The sequence below is a fragment of the Saccopteryx bilineata genome, chromosome 5 (assembly GCF_036850765.1).
Source record: "Saccopteryx bilineata isolate mSacBil1 chromosome 5, mSacBil1_pri_phased_curated, whole genome shotgun sequence".
In the NCBI taxonomy this organism is placed as follows: domain Eukaryota; kingdom Metazoa; phylum Chordata; class Mammalia; order Chiroptera; family Emballonuridae; genus Saccopteryx; species Saccopteryx bilineata.
The window spans coordinates 75,659,845-75,678,410 of NC_089494.1; the positions used below are offsets into that span (position 1 = coordinate 75,659,845).

The 18,566-nt window shown below is 35.8% G+C and overlaps 1 protein-coding gene across 1 annotated transcript in view; it reads right to left on the reverse strand.

Moving 5' to 3' along the window:
* SLC4A10 (solute carrier family 4 member 10) overlaps positions 1-17,704 on the reverse strand; it is a 330,272-nt gene extending 312,568 nt beyond the window's left edge. The window contains exon 1 of the mRNA XM_066279000.1: positions 17,502-17,704. Within this exon, the coding sequence (XP_066135097.1) occupies positions 17,502-17,549 (48 nt within the window). The 5' untranslated portion in view covers positions 17,550-17,704. The remainder of the gene's footprint in view (positions 1-17,501) is intronic.
* Positions 17,705-18,566: the final 862 nt, after the last annotated feature.

Here is an 18,566-nt window from a genome sequence, read left to right on the forward strand (position 1 = left end):
ACAGATGAAAGTACTGTACACAAGAATCATCTTAATACAAAAAATAAAATCTGTCTGTATCCAGACTATCATAGACTGGATACAACCAGGAAGTCTGAGGAAAATGATAAGACACCAAAATGACTCTTTAATTGGACCTTTCTCAACTTCATTCTTAAAAAGAAAAATTAAAGAATGTCCATGGTTTTTAAGAAAATAGAGAAACCATTTAATTCACTCATACAAAGAAGAACAAAATTTTATGACTAAAACAGTATCTAGTACAAATCTGTACAGACAGAGCTTGAGACTAGCAGTTTATACCTTCATTGTATAAGGCAGCCATGTATAAAAGAGATGTTAGCAACTGTCTAAAGAGATAAGAGAAAAGCAGCATTTCAGTGATACCTGATATTATTTGAGTAAGGTGAACAAAACTAAGGAATTTTTCAAATAGTTCAAACTTTCTTCTAAACTGTATTTTAAAAAGAACCTACTTTATACAACAACATTAATAGCAAACAAAATTGGTAATGGAATACAAAAGGAAATGGTAATAAAATGTTTTACAGGCCAATTGTCAAAGCTTTAAAGTGCCAATGAAGCTTCTAGTAAAAGTGAAAACTGGTTATACAATCTTTCTGGAAGAAATTTTGGCAATATTTATAAATACCACAAAAATTAGCCTCGTCACTCCTTGAAGATATGATTGATTCCAGAGCTAAGGCAGGGAAAATATGAGATAGTTCTGGAAAATCTTATGGTGTCAAATACTAAGGAGATGTTCAAAAAATAATGGGAGCATATTGAAAGGATGAGAACCAGTTGAAGGAGTTCCTAATGTCCAAAGATGAAATCATATGGCCAACAAAATAAATTCTGAGATAACTGAAGTACCGTCTATATTGTAAAATAAATATCATTGAGTCCACATTAAAATACACAATTGAATTAACAAGTAAACAATGGAAAAGTGACAGCTCTCCCACATAAAAATATTCTAATTTCTAAATGCAGGAAAAATGAGAGAAATAGAAAATCACCATTAGACAAACACCACAGTAATAAGTAGGTAATAAGCAGAAAATATTCACTGCTAAATGCTAAAATTAGTTTGAGAAGAAATAAGATATTTGCATAGACTCAAAGTATCTCCCCAAGATATTCATTATTACAAAAAGGAAATTTTTAACTTTACAGTGAAACACCCAGCAGACACCTTTATAATCAAAGTTAACATCCCCAGAAATAAGATTCCATCCCATAATATGATGCACTAAGAAGGAAACAGCACTTCAGTGGTATTCTTGACAAAAAAAAATGCATTACCTCTAATTATGAGATTCTCAGGCAAATAAAAATTGAGATATAATTCACACAAAAAACTAACTTGTACACTGCAAGAATTTCAAGGTCATAAAAGACAAGGAAAGACTGAGTATCTCACAAATTGGAAATGATTAAAGAGACATGATATCTAAACACAAAATGTAATTCTAGAACAGAAAAAGGACATTGATGGAAAAACTGGCAGCACTATCCCAATAAATACCATGGCTTAATTAATAGAATTGTACCACTGTTAATTTTTTAGTTTTGATAATGAACTATAATTATGTAAGATGTTAACATTATGGCAAAGTACATAAGAATCAGGCATTCATTAAATTGCTTGTACATTGGCACCACTTCCTTGATATTCTACTAAGCCAATAAGCTTGAGTAAAGACCAGGATTTGCATTTTTAATAAGCCTCTTGAAGATTCTGATACAGGTGATTTTTGAGTTTAAGGTTTCAATAATTCATTTGTTTAAGAGAAAGAAATACTAAATTTTTATATCTATTAAAAGTGTTCTATAAAATTGTATAATGTCTTATTTTTGACAGGCCTTTATATCATAAAGTTATTTGTTAATAAAATACAATTACACAGCATATACTCTAAAAACACATTACATTGTACATTAGGTCTATTATTTGCTGTATACATGGGGTTTTTTCCAACTTAACCACATTTTTATTTCTGAGAAAATCAGAAGCATTTGGGTAGGCTTATTCCCAGAGCAGCTTAAATAGCAACACAAAATCACCAATGCATTTATAAAAGAAGCAATATGAATCTAACAATAATGAAATGTGCTTTATAAACAGAGCCATGTTTTGATTCCATTCAATATCTAACCACTTTTTATGGCATTTGCTTTTTGGAATTTGACAGGTTATCATCTTTGACATCAAAGCCTTATTAGTCAAAAAGAAAAATATATTCATTAGGAAGCAATAGCCTCCTCTAAATAATTTTGAATTCTCAGAATTAGCAAGAAGAAGGAGGGTACAAATAAATGTTGGAGGCACTCTAGCCACCTACCACATTCAATATGCAAGGGGAAAATTCTTCTTTAAAAAATATATTAGATCTTCAGAGCATAATTTTAATGATGAATGAGTGTCTTGGTAATACTAAAAGACTTTATCATAGAATCAAGACTATACAGAGTCCTCATCAATAATACATTCTTACTGTATCCCACAGAGTCAGAAGATTAGCCTCCATTTTTATCTTTTGAGAAGACTCTGTAGTTCTGAACTATTTGAAATTGGACCTATGCTTAATATAAGCACTTCTGTACAAATAGTGCTTCAGGAATTTTCATAACATCCTTGATAAAGTGTATAGAAGTCAACTTAAAACAAATAAAATTTAAAAATATTGTCATACAATATTAAAGATCTAATAATATGGAGAAACAGTTCACATACATGTTTTGGAAGACCCAATATTGTCAAATTGATATCTATGAATTCAAAGCAATCTCTATCATAATCAATGCAGGAATTTTGTAGAACTCAACAAGTGGACCCTAAAATTTATATGAAAATACAAAAAACCTAGAATACCCAAAACAATTTTGAAAAAGCATAACGAAGTTGAAGGACTTACAAACTGATTTCAAATTTTACTATAAAGCTTCAATAATTAAGACCATGTGGAATTAGGGTAAGGGTACATTATAGATTAACTTGGGAGCTCAGATAAAATAACCTTATATTTATAGTCAATTTAATTTCAACAACACTGCAAAGGAAATTCAATAGAGAAAGGCGATCTTTTTAACAAATGGTGCTAAGGCAACTGGATATCTATATGCAAAAAAAATAAAGCCTTAGACTCTTACCTCAAACAATATATAAAAATTAACTCAAAATATTTATCATTTTGGGCCCTGGCCGGATGGTTCAGCGGTAGAGCGTCGGCCTGGTGTGTGGGGGACCCAGGTTCGATTCCCGGCCAGGGCACATAGGAGAAGCGCCCATTTGCTTCTCCACCCCTCCCCTCCTTCCTCTCTGTCTCTCTCTTCCCCTCCTGCAGCCAAGGCTCCATTGGAGCAAAGATGGCCCGGGCGCTGGGGATGGCTCCTTGGCCTCTGCCCCAGGCGCTAGAGTGGCTCTGGTTGCAGCAGAGCAACGCCCCGGAGGGGCAGAGCATTGCCCCCTGGTGGGCAGAGCGTCGCCCCTCGTGGGCGTGCCGGGTGGATCCCGGTCGGGCGCATGCGGGAGTCTGTCTGACTGTCTCTCCCTGTTTCCAGCTTCAGAAAAATACAAAAAATATCTATATATATTTATCATTTTGATTATCATACATGTGAGAGCAGGCTACAAAACTTCTAGGAAAAAAAAATAAGAAAAAAAGCATTGTGACCTTGGCATAGGTAGAGATCTTAGATACAACACAAAAAGTATATTCAATAATTAAAAAATTAAAAAGTTGCACTTCATCAAAATTAAAAACTTAAGTGGGAATGATGTCAGAGAAATAGCGCTGTGAGGAGCGCTCCCGATACCCCTTCCCAAAATTTCAACAAGTTCTTCAAGCAGTGACAGAAAAATCTATCCTTGGAACATCTGAAAGTCCCACACACTGAACATGAAGTGCTATCAACAAAACCACCCTCAGATGCCATTAAGGAAAAGGAAATCAAATATCATGGATACAAAAGACAGAGATGTAGCACAGATAGATGAGGAAAAACTTATGGAGAAAAAATTTAATATATTGGAAACCTTGGAGGTAAATGACAGAGAATTTAAAATAGAAATTCTAAAAATACTCAGAGATAAACAAGAAAACACAGAAAGGCAATTTAGGGAGCTCAAAAAAACAACTCGATAAACACAGAGACTATATTACCAAGGAAATTGAAACTATAAAAATAAATCAAACAAAGATGAAAAACTCAATTTATGAACTGAAAAACAAAGTAACAAGCTTAGCTAATAGAACAGGACAGATAGAAGGTAGGATTAGTGACATAGAAGACAAGTAACTTGAGGCACAACAGAGAGAAAAAGAGAGAAACTCAAAAATTTTTTAAAAAATGAGAAAGCCCTACAGAAATTGTCTGACTCCATCAAAAAAACTAACATAAGAATAATATGTATATCAGAAAAAGGAGAGAAAATGGAATGGAGAACATATTCAAACAAATAATAGATGAGAACTTCCCAAGCCTGTGGAAAGAACTAAAGCCTCAAATTCAAGAAGCAAACAGAACACTGAGTTTTCTTAACCCCAACAAACCTACTCCAAGGCACATCATAATGAAATTGGCACAAACCAACGACAAAGAAAAAATTCTCAAGGCAGCCAGAAAAAGAAGAATACAACATATAAAGGAAGGCCTATTAGATTATCATCGGATTTCTCAGCAGAAACTCTACAAGCTAGAAGAGAGTGGACCCCAATATTTAAAGTTCTGAAAGAGAAGAACTTTCAGCCAAGAATACTATACCCATCAAAGCTATCCTTCAAATACAAAGGAGAAATAAAAACATTCACAGATACAGAAAAGATGGGGAAATTTATCATCAGAAAACACCCACTACAGGAAATACTAAAGGGGGTTTTCCAACCAGATACAAAGAACAAAACAAAACAAAACCACAAGTAAAAGTTCCACCAAGAACACAATAAAACCAAATTTAAACTGTGACAACAAAAAAGGGGTGGGGGGAGACAATGGAGATTAACAGTAGCAAAGGACAATGAAGTGCAGAAGCACTCATAAGATAGTGTACTACAATGAACATGGTAGGTACCCTTTTCATTACTTAATGGTAACCACCCCTGAAAAAAACCACCACAAAGCACATGACTTAAAAAAGGTAGCAACTAAAGAAGGAGGAAAGAAGTATGGAATACAACCAAACAAAAACAAATAATAGAAAAACAAAAGAGAAGAATCAAACAAGATACAAAACTAACAGAAAGCAATTTATAAAATGGCAATAGGGAACCCACAAGTGTCAATAATTACATTAAATGTAAATGGATTAAACTCACCAATAAAAAGACACAGAGTAGCAGAATGGATTAAAAAAGAAAATTCTACTGCATGTTGCCTACAAGAAACACATCTAAGCAACAAATTCAAAGTGAAAGGCTGGAAAACAATACTCCAAGTAAATAACATTTTAAAAAGAGCAGGTGTAGCAATAATCATATCTAATAATGCTGACTATCAGACATCAAAAGTAATCAGAGACAAAAATGATCATTTCATAATGATTAAGGAGACACTGAATCAAGAAGACATAACAATTCTTAATATATATGCACCAAACCAAGGAGCACCAAAATATATAAGACAGCTACTTATTGACCTAAAAACAAAAACTGACAAAAATACAACCATACTTGGAGACCTCAATACACTGCTGATGGCTCTAGATTGTTCATCCAAACATAAAATTAATAAAGATATATTGGCCTTAAACGAAACACTATAGCACCTGGATATGATAGACATCTACAGGACACTTCATCCCAAAGCGACAGAGCATACATTTTTCTCTAGTGTACATGGAACATTCTCATGAATTGGCCATATGTTGGGCTACAAAAATAACACCAGCAAATTCAGAAAAATTGAAATTGTATCAAGCATATTTTCTGGTCATAAAGCCTTAAAAGTAGAATTCAACTGTAAAAAATAAAAGGGAAAAAACTCATAAAAATGTGGAAACTAAACAACACACTTTTAAAAAATGAATGGGTCAAAGAAGAAATAAGCGCAGAGATCAAGATATATATATAGACAAATGAAAATGACAATACAACATATCAGAATCTCTGGGATGCAGCAAAAGCAGTAATAAGAGGGAAGTTCATATCACTTCAGGCCTATATAAACAAATAAGAGAGAGCTCAAGTAAACCACTTAACTTCACACCTTAAGGAACTAGAAAAAGAAGAACAAAGACAACCCAAAACCAGCCAAAGAAAGGAAATAATAAAAATCAGAGAAGAAATAAATGAAATAGGGAACAGAAAAACTATAGAAAAAAATAATAAAACAAGTATCTGGTTCTTTGAAAAGATCAACAAAATTGACAAACTCTTGGCAAGACTCACCAAGGAATAAAGAGAAAGGACTCATATAAACAAAATCCAAAATGAAAGAGGAGAAATCACCACAGACATTATAGATATATAAAGAATTATTGTAGGATACTATGAAAAACTATATACCACCAAATTCAACAATCTAGAAGAAATGGATAAATTCCTAGAACAATACAACCTTCCTAGACTGAGTCATGAAGAAGCAGAAAGCCTAAACAGACCAATTAGCAGGGAGGAAATAAAAAAAAAAACATTAAAAACCTCCCCCAAAATAAAAGTCCAGGCCCAGACGGTTATACTAGTGAATTCTATCAAACATTCAAAGAAGAACTGGTTTCTATTCTACTCAAAGTCTTCCAAAATTGAAGAAGAAGCAATACTTCCATACACAATTTATGAGGCCAACATAACTCTCATACAGAAACCTGGCAAGGAAGGCACAAAAAAAGAAAACTACAGACCAATATCTCTAATGAATACAGATGCTAAAATACTAAACAAAATATTAGCAAATCGAATACAACAACAACATATTTAAAAAAATACATCATGATCAAGTGGGATTCTTCCAGAATCTCAAGGATGGTTCAACATACATAAAACGGTTAATGTAATACACCATATCAACAAAACAAAGAACAAAAACCACATGATCTTATCAATAGATGCAGAAAAGGCATTCGATAAAATACGAAACAACTTTACGTTAAGACACTCAACAAAATGGGTATAGAAGAAAAATATCTCAACATGATAAAGGCCATATATGATAAACCATCAGCTAACATCATATTAAATAGCATAAAACTAAGGACTTTCCCCCTTAAATCAGGAACAAGACAGGGTTGTCCACTCTCTCCAATCTTATTTAATGTTGTGCTAGAAGTTCTAGCCAGAGCAATCAGACAAGATAAAGAAATAAAAGGCATCCATATCAGAAAAGAAATAAAGGTATCACTTTTTGCAGATGATATGATCCTATACATCGAAAACACCAAAGACTCCACAAAAAGATTACTAGAAACAAACCAATACAGTAAGGTTGCAGGAAGAACATCATACTGCATCATGATAATGCCAGGCCACATGCTGCTTTGGGGACTCATCAAAAAATTGCAGAACTATGCTGGGAAATTCTGTCGCATCCACCACATTCCCTGGACTTTGCACCCTCCGACTATCACTTGTTTTTGTCCTTACAAAATTTTTTGAAGGGCAAAAAATTCAAAAATGAAAAAGATATCAAACAAGCACTGGTTCAATTTTTCACATCAAAAGATAAAACAGCCCTGGCCGGTTGGCTCAGCAGTAGAGCGTCGGCCTGGCGTGCAGAAGTCCCAGGTTCGATTCCCGGCCAGGGCACATAGGAGAAGCGCCCATCTGCTTCTCAACCCCTCCCCCTCTCCTTCCTCTCTCTCTCTTCCCCTCCTGCAGCAAGGCTCCATTGGAGCAAGGATGGCCCGAGCGCTGGGGATGGCTCCTTGGCCTCTGCCCCAGGCGCTAGAGTGGCTCTGGTCGCGGCAGAGCAATGCCCCGGAGGGGCAGAGCATCGCCCCCTGGTGGGCAGAGCATCGCCCCTGGTGGGCGTACCAGGTGGATCCCGGTCGGGCGCATGCGGGAGTCTGTCTGACTGTCTCTCCCCGTTTCCAGCTTCAGTAAAAAAAAAAAAAGATAAAACATCTTTCAAAAATGGGATATACAAAATCATTAATAATAATGGGAATTATATTATTTAACAAAGTTTACTGACGGCAAGAAAAATTTGTATTTTGTTTCATTCCAAAAACGGCAGAACTTTCCGGTAGACCATATACCTAGGCGAAAACATAAGTACTAAACTCATGAACCTTGGTTTTAAAGAGCATTTTATGAATTTGACTCCAAAGGCAAGAGAAGTGAAGGCAAAGATACATCAGACTAAGGAGTTTTTGCTCCACAGGAGAAACTGACAACAAAATAAACAGAAAGCCAACTAAATAGGAAATAATATTTTCAAACAACAGCTCAGATAAGGGCCTAATATCCAAAATATACAAAGAACTCATAAAACTCAACAACAAACAAACAAACAATCCAATAAAAAAATGGGAAAAGGACATGAACAGATACTTCTCCCAGGAAGAAATACAAATGGCCAACAGATATATGAAAAGATGCTCATCTTCATTAGTTATTAGAGAAATGCAAATTAAAACTACAATGAGATACCACCTCACACCTGTTAGCTATTCTCAACAAGACAGGTAATAGCAAGTGTTGGAGAGGCTGTGGAGAAAAAGGAACCCTCATTCACTATTGGTGGGACTGTAAAGTAGTATAACCATTATGGAAGAAAGTATGGTGGTTCCTCAAAAAACTGAAAATAGAACTACCTTATGACCCAGCAATCCCTCTACTGGGTATATACACCCAAAACTCAGATACGTAAAAACACATGTAGCCCCATGTTTATTGCAGCATTGTTCACAGTGGCCAAGACATGGAAACAAACAAAAAGCCCTTCAATAGATGACTGGATAAAGAAAATGTGGCACATATACACTATGGAATACTACTCAGCCATAAGAAATGATGACATCGGATAATTTACAACAAAATGGTTGGATCTTGATAACATTATACAGAGTGAAATAAGTAAATCAGAAAAAACTAAGAACTGCATGATTTCATACATAGTTGGGACATAAAAATGAGACTAAGAGACATGGACAAGAGTGTGGTGGTTATGCGGGGGAGGAGAGGAAGGGAGAGGAGAAGGGGGAGGGGGAGGGGCACAAAGAAAACCAGATAGAAGGTGACAGAGGACAATCTGACTTTGGGTGATGGGTATGCAACAGAACTGAATGACAAGATAACCTGGAGATGTTTTCTTTGAACATATGTACTCTGATTTATTGATGTCACCCCATTAAAATTAATAAATATTTATTTAAAAAAACATTTTGTCTTAAAGGCCAATGATAAAATAGTTGTGAAATTATATTCTTTAAAAGAAACTTGTATCCAAAATATATTTTAAAAGCTCTTACAATTTGAAAAATGGGTGAAAGATTTTAATAGACATTTCGTCAAAGAATGCATACAAATGGTTAATAAGCACATGGAAAGATGTTCAACATTAGTAGTATAGATTGACTGTGCTCCCTCAAAATTCTTATGTTAAAACCTAGTCCTGGCCTGACCTGTGGTGGCGCAGTGGATAAAGCGTCGACCTGGAAATGCTGAGGTTGCTGGTTCAAAACCCTGGGCTTGCCTGGTCAAGGCACATATGGGAGTTGATGCTTCCAGCTCCTTCTCCCTTCTCTCTCTCTGTCTCTCTCTCTGTCTCTCTCTCTCTCCCTCTCCTCTCTAAAATAAACGAATAAAAATTAAAAAAAAAAAAAAAAAACCTAGTCCTCAATGTGATATTAGAAAGTAGAACATTTGGGAGGTGATTAGGTCTTTTTTTTTTTAATTTTTTAATTAATTTTTAGAGAGGAGAGAGAGAGAGAGAGAGAGAGAGAGAGAGAGAGAGAGAGAGAAGGTGGAGGGAGGAGCAGGAAGCATCAACTCCCATATATGCCTTGACCAGGCAAGCCCAGGGTTTTGAACCGGCGCCCTCAGCGTTCCAGGTCGACGCTTTATCCACTGTGCCACCACAGGTCAGGCTGATTAGGTCTTTTATAAGGAATTAGTACTCTTATAAAAGAGGCCTCAGATAGCTCCACTTTCCCTCTGTGCTACGAGAATGTAGCCGAAAGATGGCCATTTATGAACAGGGAAGTGGTTCACAGCAGATACCAAATCTGTTGCTCCTTGATCTTGGACTCCCTAGCTTCCAGAACTGTGCAAAATCAAGTCTGTTGTTAATAAACAGAATTGTGGCATTTTGTTATAACAATCTAAATAGACTAAGATAATTAGTCATTATGAAATGCAAATCAAAATCACAACAGCATATTACTTCACACTCATTAGAATGGCTATTCAAAAAGACAGACAGTATCAAGTGTCAGCAAAAATGTGGAGAAACCAAAACACTTATATTACTGGGCCAGCTGATATATGTAAAATGGTACAAGTAAAACAACACAGTCATATACATGAGAATTTGTAGCAACATTATTTGTAACAGCTAAAAGTTATAGTTAGAGACTCTATAAATGACATAAACTATCAATAAACAAACTGTCAGACCTCCACACAATGTAATACTTTTCGGTAATACAAAGGAACAAACTTATGATACATACCACATGTATGGACTCAAAACATGTCACTTAAGTAAAAGAAGCCAGGTACAAAATAATACCTATTGTATAATTTCATTTATATAAAGTTTCAGAAAAGGAAAATTTACAGAGACAAAGCAAATCAGTAAAAAGCAAATCACTGTTTAGGGTTGGAATGGAGTATTCACTATATAAATGGGCTGGAGAAAATTTGGGGAGGCAATGAAATGTTCTAAAGCAGATTGTAGTGATAGCTACACAGCTCTTTAAATTTACTGAAAATGATTGAATTATACACTTACAATAGGAGATTTTATATGTAAATCACTTATGTATATATATTATCTGTAAAACATCTCTTATCATCATGAGATCTTGGAAGAAACAAACTATAAAAATCAATATAAAATAGCTAATTAAAATTTTCTTTGGAGTTTGACATATAGAGTAACATAACACTTTATGAGGCTAGACCAACAATGATCTTAAAACAATGTTGATAACACAAAGTGAAATTTAATTATTTTTCTTAGAAATTTTTTTGCCCTGATGTTCCTTATGTTCAAGTTTTCAGTAATCAAGAGAAAATTCAGAAGATGATTGGAAAAGAAATACAATTTGGCCCAATTTAAGTAGTTTTCTTCTTTTTCTGTACATATTCTACTCCATAATTTTCTTATTCTATTAACTCAGCTTTGAAGATATATTCCAGAAGACCTCTAGTTCTACAAATAGTTTGCTGAAACCTTGGCCAAACTCAGCATTATCTTCATCACAAAGAAAATAAATTTTGTGGTTCAGACGATCTGGAAGAAAGAGTGTGTGTGTGTGTGTGTGTGCGCGCGCGCGTGCGCGCATGCTTTAATTTTCATAAATATAAATATGACTGATATAAATATTCTGGAGACCCTCAACATTCTCCCTATTAATGTTAATAGTCAAGTAATAACTTATTCTTTTAGATCAAATTCACTATTTTGCAGTGTACAATTCAGTGGTTTTTAGTATATTCACAAGGTTGTACAACAATCACTACTATCTAATTCAAGAACACTTTCGTCACTCCAAAAAGAAACTGCATAGCTATTACCAGTCTTCCCTACACCGCAGGCCCTGGCAACCACTAATCTACTTTAGTCTCTAAGGATTTGCGTATTCTGGATATTTTATATAAATTGAATTCATGCAATATATGACCTGCAATGCCTTACATTTTATAGCACTTGGCAGCATAATACATTGATTTTTAAAGAGGTAGATGTGATAGACCATTTTATAATAAGATTCTTTTTTATTTTTTAATTGGCTTTCATTAAAGGGAGCAGAGTCAACTAGAAACAATATTTTCAAACCCTAGCTCAGTACTTATTAGCTATGTGAACTTGGGTTACTTATTCAACCCTCTGAGCCTAGTTTTCTTTATCTGTAAGACTAGATAACATTAACAACTTTTCAGGATTTATGAAGACTAGAGATGTTTGTGTTTAGCATGAACCTGAGACAGTATCATCTATTAGTTCACAAAGATTATCTAATCATCATCATCATTTTAATTTGACACTTGTTTACGCTTGAATAGGGATTATACAATAGTGAAAAGGATGATGAACTAGGTAGGAATCAAGATATTTGGACTCTAGGCCACTAACTAGTATAAATGGCATGCCCATAAATATATGTCCTTATCTCATTGATATTCAGTTTCACCATCTGTAAATTAAAGAGTAAGTCTAAAATCTAGTCTCCAATTGATCTCTATAGTTCTTCTCTGACCAAAACATACGTGATTTCACAAAATAGATGTATTATGCATTAATTATTCCCTCTTTCTAAATAAGAGCAACACACCACAGGGAGTATATGAGACCAATCTTTTAAATGGGAGAATATATTAGAACTTTCATTTATAGCTATTTTTAAGTAAAAGTAAATACCACTTAACTAATATTTACTATATAAATTGAAAGTGTATCCTCATAGAGAGCCAAATAATCTAGTGAAATGTAACCTATGTGGCAAGAGAAAGAAAAATGGAAATTTCTCCACAAAGAAGGGTTGAAAGTGGCACGCACATTTCTCCATTCACTTGAGACATCATGCAATGCTCTATTGTCTATGCTCAGTTTACTTCTGAAGTAACCAGCATTCTGAGCTGAGAAAAAATAATACTAGAAGTGTGATTATTTTTCTGACCATGCTCTCTAAATCTATTTGAGTTCCAGATGTTGGTCCAGATATTTTATAACTCTCTCTTATAAACTATCTCACTTCCTCATCCAAACTTAATATGTTTATTATAAACTTAATACTGTAAGCTTTAGAGTCTACTACTCATTACTAACCTTAGCATCCTATATTATATTATATCTCTATAGTCACTTGTCATTGTAGAATAACAATTCAAGTCATGAAAGTGGAAATGAGAATTGATTTCTTATAGTGCATTTTGCTTCCTATGTATTATCATATGTAGTAAGAATGTTTTCTTTACATTTATATTATATCTAAATTACAACTCAAGTTAAATAGAAATAACAATATGACTTAGCCAACTATGTGCTTTTTTTGTTACTTGGACATTTTAGTCCCATTTTCTTTTCCCTGATTTACTAATATAAGAGATTTTTCATAACTGTTTTTCACAAATAAAATAATTCAATAAATCAGGCCTCTTGGAAATCTGAAATTTGCTTTTTTAAAGGTGCTAAATTCCATCATCTATCCTTTACTATCAAATTACTTTACAAAGTATCTTTACTCTAGTTCCATACCTGAGAGTATTTTTATAAGTTCAACTTAAAACAAGTTCCTTTTAGAACATCAGAATTTTAGAAGGAATCCAGCATGGAACCATAACATATCACCTATGAGTAAAAGGCACAATATAGAAATAGTTGTAAAAATAGTCTCCTGGAAGCATCTTGCATAGCCCAGTAATCTACTCTTAGGTTACTCTTAGAAACAAATTCAGTACTTTGAAATCATATGTAATTTGAAGTCATACGTAATGTCTTAAATTCCTGGCTACATACTTCTAAATCATTACTATAGCGATATTACCATCATGACTGTTGCATATACTCTCCATATATGCCCATCTCAAAGAGCTTTTAACAGTGATTAAATATTTGAAGAGAAAACAGCAGTCTCTCAAAAAAAAAATTGAGCTTTATCTCTAGGTGAACAACATTGTGAGATATATGTGGACATGGTTTTGTCTATCTTGTTCTTTGCTGTATCCCCAGCATCAAAACCATGTTTGATCACATGGCCTGTGATGGTACAGTGGATAGAGTGTCAACCTGGAACACTGAGGTTGTCAATTCAAAACCCTGGGCTTGCCTGGTAACCCCTTACTCCCCTCATATACAACTCCTCTCTCTCTGTAAAAATTAATATATAAATCTTTAAAATAAATGTTTGACCAATAGTAGGCATTTAATAAGTGAATAATTCTTCTGAAATATGGCTGTTGTAATAACCTTAAACATAACAGTCAGGGGCTCTCAAAGCCAGACTGTACTCTGGCCCACGAGTTGAATTTCCCAACCCTTCGAGTGATAGGGCCTACAAAATGCAATAATGCCACGCTCAGCAAAAGAAAATGATGAGTCCTAAGAAGAACTGAGAGAAAAGAAAAAGACATCACAGACTCCTCCTCACTTACCCTTAAAACGGACTTTATATATACTAAATAAAGATAAAGGTTGAAGGCTTAAAAACAATCTTTTCTCCCTTTCACTGTAATCAAAATTCACACATTCACTCATTAGGTGTACTTGTCTAGTCTTGGGATTTTTCTTTCTCTTTGACTTCTTCATCTTCCTACACCTGACTGCTTCTGTCCCATATCTAATCTTGGTTTTCAACAGCTTTTTAATTAGCTCTTCCACCATCCTGCAAAGATTCCACAGAGGTAACTAAAACCCCTTCCTTAGCAGTGTTCCATCTCTCCACATTTCCTTCTTAGTAGGTAGTACTGACAAGCCACCTTACAGAAGACCTGAACTCAATCTCAGTTTCTATTATATATTTCCTTCAATAATGATAATAGCAGCCAATTTTTGAGCACTTACTACTAAATGTCAGGTACTTGACATAGGTTATTTCATTTACTGCTCACAAAATCCAAGAGATATGTACCATTCACTTCCCATTTTTCAGTTGAAGAAACTAAAGCTTATCACTTTTCCATGATCATATACCATGTAAAAAGCTGCACTGGGACCTATAGACTTTGCTTTTAAATACTATATCATATTGCCTCTCATATAATTATTTGCAGTCATCTAATTTTCTAAAATGGAACCCAAAGCTATTTCTTTCTCTTCCAAGCATAAAAATCCACTCCAGGATCTGATTATAATAAGCCTGGTTAATAATGTGATGTAAAAATGAAAAGAAAAAAACTGCTCTTTTTTCTGAACTAGTTTTAGAAGACCTATATTCTAATCCTGGATTCATCACTCACTACGTGACCTTAAATATGTTATTTAAACCCCCTGTGCCTCAAGTTCTCATCTTTAAAATTAAGATAATAGTAAAGAGGGACAAATATATATACCATATAGGTGGGATATAAAACTGAGGCTCATGGACACAGATAAAAGTGAAGTGGTTACAGCAGGGAAGGGGGTGTACAGTGGGACAAATATACAGGAACGGCAAACGATTTGCCTTTGGGTGATGGGCACACAACACAATCAGTTCAAATGCTATAGCACTGTCTACATGAAACCTATGTACGTACTCTTATTAAACAATGTCACCCCAATAAATTTAGTTTCTAAATTTAAAAAAAATAAGATATTAATATCTGCTTTAACATGATTGTTTTCAGAACTAAAAAAAATGCATAAAGCGTTTGGGGAACTTAAAAATTCTATACAATTATAAAAGTAGGCCAATAATTCAGCATCTTTTCCAACCTCTCAGGCTTATTTTTCTTATAATTGAACTGCTAACACAATCGTCTCTTGCCATTAAACTATTCTGTACTGGCCATTATCCACATAAAATACAAACTTTGGACTCTTCTAAAATTTCCATCAACTTATTGTAGACCTTCTTTTCTAGACAAACTTGTATTTTCCCTGCTCTTTCAAACCACAGACTGATTGCTTATCTAGCCCATAATGTCAGTCTCTTCAAAATTCCTCCAGTTAATGCTCATTTGCTTCAACTGTTCCCCACGAGTGACGACTCATATGCCACATCAAAGTGACTTTAGACTGCTTTTCTAGGACAACTTCCAACCTCCTCCCTCCCAAACAGGGTCCCCCTCCCATATCTTAATCTTCCTTAAATATCCATTCCCCAACTGCTGTGTATAGCTCCTTTCAATCATCCAGGGAACAATAGTTCTCTGACATTCTTGACACCCTTTATTCTCAGTACCCACAGCATCTCAAGTATCTATTTAAGTTTGGGAAGACACACAAACCTTTTACTCGCATTTTGTAAAATAATTCCACTCTGATCTGCAAAGAAAGGTCTCTGCTTTTAGGTAAGCAGGCTAACTGGCATGTTTTCCTTTTCCCCCCTCTCTAACACTGCCCCTATTCCCTGTCCTTTATTTAGGCTCCATTCTCAGTGATGACTCCTGCATTCTTCCCATTTCCTTGCTCCCTCCCGGCTCAAATCTGGCGTCCTAAGGAAAACTGGGCATGCTCAGTAGCCAAAGCCGATTCCGGGATGCAAACTGAAATCTCTTGCAAATTTTGAGCTGGCAGGAGGGGTAAGGCCCTAAAAATACAGTGGCCTAGAATATGCCCACCTCTCATGAGGTATTATTTGACTTAAAAGTATGTTCAAAACCTAGAAATAGGCTCGGAATGGACAGCTCGCTGTCAGTCCCTAGTCCGCTAGGTGGGTCGCCGACCTGAGTAGCAGAGAGCTCAGAACAGCCCCTCCGCCTGGTTTGGTGCAGGGAGATTCCTGCTATTCTGAGCTGTGATAGCACTAATAGATGCTGGAAGCTTTCGTTTGGCATCTCTGTTGCGTCAAGAAAATACTGTTGGGTCTTTTTTCTTTTCTCTTCTTTTTTCTTCTCTTTTCTTTTCTGTTTTCTTTGAACACAGTAAAATCAGCTGCTCCGGGATACAGAAGATGTTTCCTGAGGATCTACAAAGTCTGTGAACCGGCTAGAGAGATTTGTGGAGAGGATACGCAAATCAACTACTTACCCAGGAATTAGATCTAGGGAAGAGGCTTAAAGACCCAGAGATAAACAGGCTGTTTCCAAATGATACTTCAGGAACCTTTCAGATGTTCAAATTTGAATTGTGTGCCTGTTCCTCCAAAATGCATACCTTCTTTGTATGTGAACCATGACACGTTTCCCTTTGAGAGAGACTGACCACACACACACACACACACACACACACACACACACACACACACACACACTGCAAGGCTTCTGCTCTCCTTTCCCCTGGTTCCTGCAGAGACTAAACCTCTAGAGCTGCAAGAGCAGCGGATCCCCTTCCCTGTCAGGGGGACGAGGCATGAGGAGCAAATTTATCACGGCTAAATGTGATAAAAAGGGGGCCTCTTTGCAGGGACTTGAAATACCACTGCACAGCCTGAGAAACAGAGATAGACAGTAACAGGCAGGGAAAGACACACAGCTGCCCCTGCTGCTAAAACCTAGCCATGTCTTCAAACAGCAGCAAACATGAGACATTTCATCACCGTAGTGCATCCATATTGAGAAGGGGGAAATAATCATGTGCTTTGCGTTATGCATTTCAGTCACCCGAGATGGGAGGAGACCCCTGTCCATATGTTGTGGGAGCTATCCACCACCCCCAAAAGTACACTCGCTGCACCTAGCTAGCAGACCGCTTGCCTGACAGGCTTTGCAGCAAATGCGGTTAAATCTACATGACAGCAGGTTGTCTCTTACCGTGGGCAGCAGCGGCTCCATTTGGGCTCCCTGGTCTTTAATCTCCATGTTTTGTAATGTTTCTGGAATAAGCACCTTTCTCTGCAGTGTCTTCAGTGTCTTACACTCAGCCCGGCACTCGCTCTGCTTAGTATTCGGATCAGGTAGCTCTGAAGCAGGAGGCAGTTGCACACTCCAACTCACCAGAGTCACATGGCTCCTACTCACTCGGGCTGCTGGCCAGGTTTTGCACTGAATGCCTTGGATCCCTGGGCGGGTAAGAGGGATCACCCAAACCCTGTATCCTTGTTCACACCTGGTTGCTCATATAATATACAACCAGCAGTGCTGCAAGTCTAATGAATCTTACCTAAGATGCTAACTTCTTATATAGACTAGTCCAAGGTGGACTCCAACTAGCTCAGCCAGATGTTGACACTCTGAGGCAATTAACTTTATTCCCATAAGAGATATAATCCAAACAAGATAATGTTAATAAGGTTTATTAGTTGTCCCACTATGACTATCTGAGGGGGGGTCTTTAAAAACAATTAAGATGACATCAAAATGTATATGCCTTAGGGAGCTTGAAGTATGCCCTAACAAAAATAAACACATAAATAATCAGACATTTAAGTCATTTTTGACTCAGTACATATTAGGTAGACATATTTTCAATATTTTAATTGTGAGAAACCCATGTGTTACATATTACAAGTAAAATATACTTTTCTGTAATTTCCAACAAAAATAATAAGGAAAGAAAGTATTTTGATAGCAGTGATGATGAAGATAAATAAAGCCATTTGAAAAGATAACAAATCTGATAAGAGTAAGCCTTAAAAGTCCCAACAAGAAACAGGTAGGGGATGTTCTAATCACTGGAAGAAAAGGAGTCAAGAGAAGCTCTTTGAAGGGAAGAGTGATTGATAATTGTTGCCGAATGACTACACAGATTTCCTAAATTGATTACAAATCTAAAGTATTTTAAGTGATGAGATCCACCTATCACTGGACCCTAGACTAAGAGCATGGAGATTACAAATGACAGAGGGGTTAAGAGAGGATGACTGAAAATTATTAAGA